Source organism: Stylophora pistillata, chromosome 13, assembly GCF_964205215.1.
Source record: "Stylophora pistillata chromosome 13, jaStyPist1.2, whole genome shotgun sequence".
In the NCBI taxonomy this organism is placed as follows: domain Eukaryota; kingdom Metazoa; phylum Cnidaria; class Anthozoa; order Scleractinia; family Pocilloporidae; genus Stylophora; species Stylophora pistillata.
This window is the reverse complement of record NC_142531.1, coordinates 6062366-6072441: the sequence shown is the minus strand read 5'-3', so window position 1 is coordinate 6072441 and position 10076 is coordinate 6062366. Positions and strand designations below refer to the sequence as shown.

At 36.5% G+C, this 10076-nt stretch overlaps 1 protein-coding gene and 1 non-coding gene across 2 annotated transcripts; both read left to right on the top strand.

Annotated features, from left to right (window-relative positions):
* The first annotated feature begins 505 nt into the window (after window positions 1-505).
* Window positions 506-3270, top strand: LOC111326958 (uncharacterized). Its single transcript, XR_015994527.1, has 3 exons — window positions 506-787; window positions 1308-1375; window positions 2275-3270. It is a non-coding gene; the product is annotated as an uncharacterized LOC111326958 (transcript).
* Window positions 3271-4160: 890 nt separating this feature from the next.
* Window positions 4161-10076, top strand: LOC111326957 (ras-related protein Rab-10). The gene is made up of 6 exons (XM_022931051.2): window positions 4161-4327; window positions 5994-6054; window positions 6517-6577; window positions 6872-6949; window positions 8622-8711; window positions 9339-10076. Exons 1-6 carry the CDS (start codon window positions 4201-4203, stop codon window positions 9519-9521), a joined length of 600 nt encoding a protein of 199 aa, XP_022786786.1. The 5' UTR covers window positions 4161-4200; the 3' UTR covers window positions 9522-10076.

Below are 10076 nucleotides of genomic sequence, written 5' to 3'. Positions count from 1 at the left end.
AAATTCAAATAAACATGTGGTTCATGTTAACTCGGGCTCAGACCCGTTTCAGACGCCGCTGAGTGATTCACAGTGAACTACAAATGCTACTACTTGAACTAAAACTTAAAACATCGAATAACGTCACCAAGTGCTTGGGAGTAGAGATGAACAATGATCAAATTGTAGCAACAAAAATGATCCAATAATTATCAAAATATGCGAATTATGCTAGCATTGCTACTTGGCAGAAATTATGCCAGTTTGCTCAAATTATGCCAAAAATTATGCAAGCATAATCAATAAAGGCCTACCCTCCCCACCCTCGCTACGTCATAAGACCATCAAGTGTCTAGTGGTCTGTCGTGCTTGAAGCTGGTTGGTGTTCCTGTGGAATCTTTTTTAGTGGACAAAATTTCCATAAGGTTTCCTCCACACATCACATTAGTATTTCTCGACTAGTCATGAAACCTGGGTAACCTATGATCGTCTAAGACCCGTAGCTTGCTTTTCTTCCCATGAATCTTTTCGGAAAGCAAGCAAAAGCGGGGAGCTTTAGACCACTTTCATAAATGGCGGCCGGATTAATATTCTTTTGTTTAAATTTAAATTAGCCATTCTGGCCTCGTTCTCCAGTACAAAATTCAAAGAATACATTATAACAGGCGAGACCAGAAGGGCTAATTTAAATTTAAACAAAAGAATATTAATCCGGCAGCCATTTATGAAAGTGGTCTATATTATGCCAAGAGTGACATCCTTAAAGGACAACGAAGATTACAGAGCCCCAGGCAACGGATCGAGAACGGTTAGACGATTCAATTACTGGAACTAGAATTATATTTATCATTCAGGGAAGAAAACTCTTGGCAGGTGTGAATTATACACGACAAGCTTGAGCTTCTGAAGCATAAAGACAAACAAGTACCTTGAACTCATTTTTATTCCAGATTGTTTCATAATTTTTCAGTATGGTGTCAGACCTCCGAATTTTAGCACCTAAGGTGCTTGACGATGAAATGTCTTTTGGAAAAATTGATACCAGTTTAGTGACCGAGTGTAACTGATGAACCATGTAATCAAATAAATCAGGAACTATTTCAGTATGTTTCTTGGAAGGGTCGGGCTGTCCTAACGGAGTTGAATAAGTCGAGTGTAAAAGCGTGCATTGTCAGTTTGGCTTGTCTTATGCAACACCTCTCTAAATAACGCATTTGATGCAGTCAACCCCTACATGAATTTTCCCGGCGAAGGATATTATATTTCTTCGTTGGCCACGTTGAGAATTTTTAATGCAAGTAACATCCAATCGTTTATTTTGTTTTCAGGATGACATCATAAAGCTTCCACAGAAGTTTTATTCCACAAGTTCCCTCTTGATATTGAATAATTCTAGGTAAGATGTTTTTCCTTCCACAACTCTCCCCTTCCTTAGAGGAAGAGGTGAAAAACTATAATAATGATAATTGTAGTTATAAGTAGAAAAAAGTGGTGAAAATGAGGATGCAAAGCCATACTTGTCACTTCTTGCTGGTCAAAAATTGTTCTTTATTAGCCTGTGAAACTGGCCACTAGCTTGGTTACCACAAAGCCCTGAACATTTCAAATTTCTTTTTATGCTCAAGAATTTTCACATAAAGACAGCAACACTACAAGAACATTTCAGTTAATTAGAGAGGGTCTGCATACCCCTTTGTAAAACTCAGTCGTGTAAAAATATTGAGCCTTTTCACGCATCATGAATATATCTAAAATTCCGTAGCATTCACAGAAATTTGAGATGATCATGTTCCACATTTATAAGTATTATAAAACCAAACGCACAAATTAACATCTTTACTTTTTCTAGTCTTGATCAGTCTTTAATGACAAAAGATGACATGAGGTCTTTTCTTATTTGTTCAAGTACCCTTTATGCTCTGTTTTATAATTTTTATTGATCCATATGAAGTCCATGTCATGTCAAAATCTCAGTCAAAACCTAACCACAACTGTTCAAGAACAATGTGTACATTTTCAAAACCATAAAAAGTGGGAATTCATCATGCAAAACAAAATGGTTCTCAAATCGCATCTAATGCAGCCTTTCATTCAGGAGTCACATTTCAATACAAAAAATTGTTTATGTGGACATGAAAAGATGTCATCTTTGAACACGATTCATGAATAAGGAAAAAATAAAATCTCGAATCACAAGAAAAAAGAATCCAACCATGCTTCATTGAACTCTCATTTGAGATTGTTACTGTTGTGGCTGTAAAAAGATATATTTTCTTACTGTTCATTACCTTGCAGGATAAATACTTATAAATGAAGAAAAATGGAGTATACCTGTAAGCATTGCGGCAAGTGTTTTGATAAGCCAGGTACCTTAAAACAACATAAAGCTATTCACTCAGGAAGAAAGCCCTATATGTGTTCACACTGTGGAAAGACTTTCAATGACCCTTCTAGTTGTCGGCGTCATGTAAGAACCCAGCACAAGGAAAAGAAGGCTGGTTTCAACCAAGTGAGAAATCTTCAGCAACATGAGAACATGCATGCAGAAAGAAAATGCAACAAACAACAGCCTGATATAAGCCAGGAAAAAAAGAGAGAAGTGAGACAAAGAGGTCCCAGTCAGCCACTAAAACCTGTGAGAAGCAAAACAGCCAACAGAAAGAAGGGCAGACATAGCAAAGATTTACACTCTAGTGGTCCTCGTACTAAACACCAGTTGTACAAATGTGAGAAATGTAATAGAAGTTTTTGTTCTGCATCTAGTCTTGGGAGACATACCATTATACATTCAAACAAGAGACCCTATAAATGTAAATACTGTGGCAGATCCTTTAATGACAGTGGGAATCATCTTAAACATGAAAGGCTACACGCCAGGAAAGCAAATCTATCTGTTAATGAATCATGCACCACACAAGCTTCCACTGTACAGAGATGTGATGCAATTGAGTCAGAAAGCTGCTGGGTTTGCCAAAAATCATTTAGTAGGGAGGCACTTCAGGACCACTATGAGAAGTGCACATGCATATTAGAATTGTTATTTAACAATGTAGAACACGATACTGGTACCACAAACTGCTCATGTCAACCGAAACGGAGTTTTTACACCTTTGAAGGCTTGGCAACCAAGCACACAACTGTAAAATGGACTATTAAACTTTTAGAGCACTGTGGAAAGTATATCCGATGTTGAAGATGCTTTTTATTTGTTCAGATGATATTGTGTGCACATTAATGTAAATGTTTATATTTTTAAATTCTCAGATATATCATTAAATGTTTTAAAACATTTTTTTGTATCCATTATTTCAGAGTGTGCTGAGGAAAAAAATAAAGAAAAGTGTTTTGTTTAGACTAGAAATTAAAACCAAATTTTTTAGTGAAGGGTAGTATTCCTTTAAATCTTAAGACTGATTATGTTATGAATTTCCCTTACAATTCCAGTGCACTTACACTTTCAACCAAACAAGGTTGATTATAAAAACCAGGTAGTCACCATCTTAGGGTTATTGTGTTGATATAACACCAAATTCTTGTGAGTAGCCAAAAAACCCGGGGGGGGGGGGGAACTACCATATGAAACAGACAGGGATGCTCATCATCTGGCTTAGGGGTGTAAATTTTGGATTTTGGTCTTGCTTAGGGTGTTCCAGGCAAAGTGCCAAGATTTTAAACCGCCAAGGTCTCGTTTAGAGTTCCGCGAAGAAATACAGAATTACACGAAGTAAAATTTTCTTTTTAACTTGTTTTGTTTACCGCGTTACCTCAACATTAATTAGTTTTCTATTTTACAAAGTGCCAAAGAGACAATGCATGAACATGAGCAGTCTCTTTTAGGGGTCAAAATTTGCTTAAGCCATGCCCAGATGGTCTCCTTTAGGGGTTAAATTTAAAATTTCCGATGAGCATCCCTGTCTGTTTCAAATGGGATCCCCCCCCCCCCCCGGGCCAAAAAAAGAGTGACTGTGAAGGGGAAATCTTTCAGATCTAAGGGTGAAGGAGTGAAACTTCCTACCCAATTTTGTTGTCAAAGAAGGAGAAGTCCAGTCCTCTCCAGTAATACAATAGTTAGTGCCTTTGATCGGCCAGTCCAGTCCAGTAGTATGACCAGTATTTTTCCGACTTCTTAAGTTTGACGGGTTACCTGGGGCCCAGTTCCCACTTCCTCTCCCTCAGCTCTTAGTACGCATGTGATCATCAACGACGAAGGCGGAAAGAGCAATGGCGAAGAAAAGTTATGACTACCTCTTCAAATTGCTCCTTATAGGAGACTCAGGTGTCGGGAAGACGTGCATTTTATTTCGTTTCTCCGACGATGCATTTAACACGACGTTTATCTCGACAATAGGTGAGTGAAAGCGGCAACGTTTTACTGTTTAACTGCACTACGCGTAAGCTTGAAAACTATGTAAGTTATCTAATCGACTCTCGCCCTCATACTGCACTCAGAAAAGCTCATTAGTCGTTCTGTGTCCCTCCTTTTAGTTTTTTTTAATGATAGGTATTGGTTTAATGCGCCTTGGTTTAACTCAAACCAGAAATCAAATTGGTGTTATTAAATTTAATCATTCAAAGTTGCTCCATCTTTCGACGCCTTTGATCTGTACTTTGGTAAGGGGCTTCCTGGAGCAAATGTGAATCATTTTATTCCAGACCCACTGGACGACATGCAGCATATCAATGTTGCTTGTCTTCTTGTAACGTTTAAGCTGTTATGTATCGAATAATGACAAGCCACGAAAAATTTCGTCCGGCTGGTTTTCAGTAGAAATTCTAGCGGTTGCTAGCTACATTCTAAAGTCCGAGAGGTCACGACTATTTTCGTATTGTTGCACATTCACATTCCTTGAACACAGACATGCCCATGTTTGCACAAGACTTGAAAAAAAGATTCTCTTGTGATTGCTTAATTGGAAGGTAATTTTACCATATTTCTTTTATTTTGCGCGACCGTTTCCCCTGATAGTACGATTGTTGCACTTTGTACAGTACAGTTGTTGCTTTCGATTCGTTAATAATTTTCGTTGATTTCCTGTGACCTCTTTTCCAAAGTTACATTTTTCACTTAACAGTTACACACTGCGTTATACCATCAATGTGTTTATTATCAAACGGTTTGTTAACTTTACCAGAGAGAAAATACTTGTCTGACTGTACTATGGTCTTCAGCAAAGAAAATTGGATAAGCACACACACTTCATTTCAGTCCAATTCATTTATCTTGTGTACTTTTAGAATGTGCCTTTAATTCTGTACCTAGTGTTGAGGCCTTTCCTCTTTTGTTTTCCAATATTTAACTTTCATTCCTTGATAAAAATTAATTTGTGAGTTAAAACAACATGCCACCTACCATGAAATCTATATTAATTTGATGGCTGTTAGTGTCCATTTAATACTAAGGTGACTGGCTTCATACAGGTTTAGAAAATGTTTGCTACTATACTTAGTCAATTAGCCCAGAAAAGCAGTGACAGTAATCTACAACCTGTAGGGTTTGACTTTATTCTGGCAGATATCATAGGTAGCTTGATATCAGAAATATAAGATTTTTGAAATAAAGTAGTCATTGTTTAAACATAAAACAATTTTTTTAAAAAAAAAATGCTGTGTCAAATGCAAGACAATTTATCTTTTTTGTTTGTGAGCAGTGAATTAATTTGATTTGCCAATTAGTGATGAACTATCCACATCTCACAACTCTACAATTTTCTATTCATGAATTAAAATTCATTACTGTAAGCAAATATTCTGTTAAACAATATATTATGTAATATCCTGACAGATATAAAGGGATGATGAAATGCTTGATTTGTGAAATGAATTCAATAAAGAAATTTAGACCAATCTTCATGATAAAAAACTACTTCTCTTACTTTATACCTGAAAGTTTTCGTTCCTGTTATGTAATGGCCAATATCAATGAAACTTTTCTTTACTAGTGATTTGATTCTGTATTTCTCTTTGTTCTCACCAAAAAAATAAATTGTACCCCTGGAAATATTTTTGTTTTTCAGGAATTGATTTTAAGATAAAGACTATTGAGCTTCAAGGAAAGAAGATCAAGCTGCAGATATGGTTTGTTTACTTGTTTTTCTGTCTCATTTTAAAGCTGTATCCACAATTCATTACCATGTTGTGAAACACAATTGGTTGAGTAACTGATTAGGGATGAATTTTAATCATCTGAGAAGCTGGATGTGCATCACAGCTGTTCCAAATCTTTCTCCAAGCCAGCCAAACTTTGTCTGTTTACCTCAATTTTTATGAAGGTGTCTTTTACCTACTGCATGACAATTTTCTATTTCAGACTTTGGCACAATTGTGGACCCATTGTTTTAAGCTTGTAATCGATTGAAAATGAAGGGTTTTATTCAAAATGTTGGGCAAATTTTTTTTGCTTCTAGAAATATATTAATCAGATGGAATGAGTCCAGAAATGCATGGGAGTCAAAAAATATATCTTAATATTTTAAGTTAAGGTTATATGCAACCTACTAATACATTACCAATTCCTTTAACTCTTTGATCATTTTGCAGGGATACAGCTGGCCAGGAGCGTTTCCACACAATCACTACATCATATTACAGAGGAGCAATGGTGAGGATACTCCTAATTGGGATGTTGTTGGTCTTGATAGTCTCTGTGCATGTGGGATTAACAACCTTTTCACTCCCAAGAGCTGATGGGAAATCCATTCTCTCTGATAATTTCTGTGTTCTCAATAACTCTTTTCTTTGACACTATATTGATGTTGTTGGGAGAACTTGAACTTTGATTGTCTTGTGATGGTTGTGCAAAATGGCCTGCACTGATTAAAACTCCCTCTCATTTGACCGTTTCACAACGGAAATAAAACAGTCATTGAATGAATGGTGATTTTGTTTTACGTAGGGCATTATGTTGGTTTATGACATCACTCAAGAGAAAACTTTTGATAATATCTCCAAGTGGCTGAGGAACATTGAGGAGGTAATATCACCAGGAAAAATTTTCTTTAGTTTCTAATTTGACCAAGCTTGTAGCCTTTAGCCCCTTAATAATGATAAAAACCTGTATTTATATAGCGCACATATCAAAAAATTCTCATGGCACTTTACAATGTGTGGTTCCAGAAAATATCCATACCCCCCACAGAAGACTTTTTGATTTGCACCCCCACCCCCCTGAATTTTCCATTCCAGGCAGTCTTTGATGACCCCCCTCCCCCCGGGAATTTCCAGAATTTTGATCGGGGACTTAATTCTTACCATCGTCGGAAATTCAAAGTGATTTTTGTACTTATAAAAAGAGAAAGTGAATACTAAGTTGGTTACATTAATGCGGTAGAATTTTATTACAACACTGAAAACATTAAGGTTAACTTTAATACAAGTATAACACTTTGTTAAGCTTGTATTTTTAGCATCTTTGCAGATCATATCCGTGTTGTTTTTATGTAAAATAATTTATAAGCTTAAACATCTGGGTCGCAAAATTTAAACTGATTTAAAACGTCGACTGTTCCGCATATGTTTTCGTGCTAACGCCGATGAGAACGTTTCACTCGCTTAAACAACTTTGCAAACGATACTAAATAAAACAGAAACATACAAGGTTCCTTTGTCTACACATTTTGTCACTTTCTTCAGGTTGATTCTTATTTAAAGACCTAAAACTTCACTAGCACACACATGTTAACAAAGTTTTATGAACATCGCCACGATTTACTAAATTAGCTAGGTAGCCCAGCCTTCTGAAGGACGATCAAGAAATGGGAACAACCATGTTGAGACGGCCATTTCAAATTGTTTTGAATCTGTTCCTAGCTTTGGGAGGTTGTAGCACTAGCTAACTCAAAGAAAAACAAAAATATTAAAGCTTATAATGTCAACTTTATCTGAATGGCCAAGAGTACTGACTTTTGTTTCAAAACAACATACATGACTATGTTTTTGTGCTTCAGATCGATCCTATATGTTGCTTTAAATGTTTTGTACGTGGTTCGTCACCCTTTGGAAAACTAGTATCCCACGAAACCACCCTGCCCCTCAGAAATTACTACCCTTGAACCCCCCCCCCTCCCCCTCAGAATTTCCAATGATCTTCCATGAGGAGGGTATGGATATTTTCTGGAACCACACAATAAGTATAAGAAATTGATTACAATTAATTTTAAAATGAACATAATAACTGTCATTAAATGTAGAAAATATGTTTTTAGATTCTTTTTAAACAAAGGCAGTGTTCTGACATTCCTGATGTGGCTAGACAGGTCATTCCTTAATTTTGGTACACAGACTGAGAATGCTCTACCTCCATATGTTTTGTTCTTGATGTTGAAGTTGCTAGGAGTCCTAGGGAACTTGAGCCCTTTATGTAACATGGTAGAAACCTGTTAGATAAAAGCCTGTTCCGGGCATCATGTTAGTAAACAAGGTGTAATTATGGTAATGGCAGAAAAACCTGCAGAGGAAGACAAACATGGAGCAGTGAAAGAAGGAGCCTCGGGACAGGCCATAGTTCTTGCTTCTTTTCATCACTTAAATGTTTGCCTTTCTCTGTTGGTGCAGTCATCCCATGTCTACTTGTAGTTGAAGACTGAGACTGATTACATCCTCTGCACTGACTGATGAGAGAAATAACATTTCCTTGTCAATTTCAGCATGCAAATGAAGATGTAGAAAAGATGATCCTTGGTAACAAGTGTGATATGGATGATAGAAGGATTGTTAGCAAAGAACGCGGAGAACAGGTCAGTCAAGTGAACAATTAGTGCATTCTGCTTAGTGCAGATTTTGATGTAGTGTCTCTTTTTCATATTGATGCTGTCATACACTGTTTTTTTTTTAACTTTTGAAGAAAGCTCTAAGGCAACACTCTGAAGGCTTCTATTGAAAAAAAAAAAAAACACATATATAATACTATTGTATGGGCATGTTCAGCCTTAATGGGGAAATTGGTCTAGCTCCTTTGTTGGAATGACACATTGAAATATAGGGTGCGTTTACCAAGGCTAGAAGGTTACACTCTTTATAATCAATGAATCTGTAAAGAATTACTCGCATCAATTAAAGCACTGTATTCAAATGTGGTCACTAGTGTCTATTACTTTGAATCATGCTGAGCATGGCTGCTTGCCTGTGATAACACAACAGTCTCATTCCTCCCTTTCCATGACCAGCCTTTTTCTTTGAACATTTAGGGGTTACTGAAAAAGATGTTCATGAGGTAAAGAATGATATATCGACGGATAGGACAATGATAACAGTCTGGGGCATACTTTTCCTTTTACGAGTACTATAGTATTTTCCAAAGGAAGGTTTTGAGTGAGGTGTACTGCTGCTATAGCACTTGCTAAACAATAGTTTCTTTGTCATAGATTGCCAGAGAGCATGGTATTCGCTTCCTGGAAACAAGTGCCAAAACCAATGTCAACATAGAACAGGCATTCTACAACCTAGCAGAAGATATTCTAAAGAAACAATTGACCAAAGACAACGAGGAAACTTCCCAAAACATCCATGTTAGCAATACACAAGAGAAAAAGTCTGGCTGCTGTTAAAGAGAGTTTTAACTGCAGTTCTATTTTTGTTAAACAATTTACTTAAATGTACAGTTAATTCCTATGGGGGACCATGAGTCCTTGGAACAGAAGTGTATGTAGTTTCTAGGTGTGACATTGATAGAGAAGATGGATTTTCACACTTTCCTCATACAGAAAGTTTTAATTGGTGATGTAGTTGGTTTGCAATCCTCTTGCTTAAATTGGTAAAGAGATCAATGGGCTACCTGTGAGAAATTGGCCAACCTGTGTATTTAGGGTGGGAAACAAACCATTGGTAACTCTTACATCAAGTCCCAATTGATCAATTCTCTCTAGAGATTGTCATACATTCCTTTTAATGTTACTTCAGAGAATTGCATGTAAGAGGTACATATGGTCAATATTCAAGTGGCATGATTTGTTGGTGCTTCTCTATTTGTTGAAAAATCAATCTTGGAAATCAAAATCTAAACTTTAGTTTCTCAGGATATTTGAAAGAATGAGATAGCAGCCATGAAATATTATAACTCATGTAAAACATTTTTTTTATAAAGTAAAGTGATTTGGTCTCGA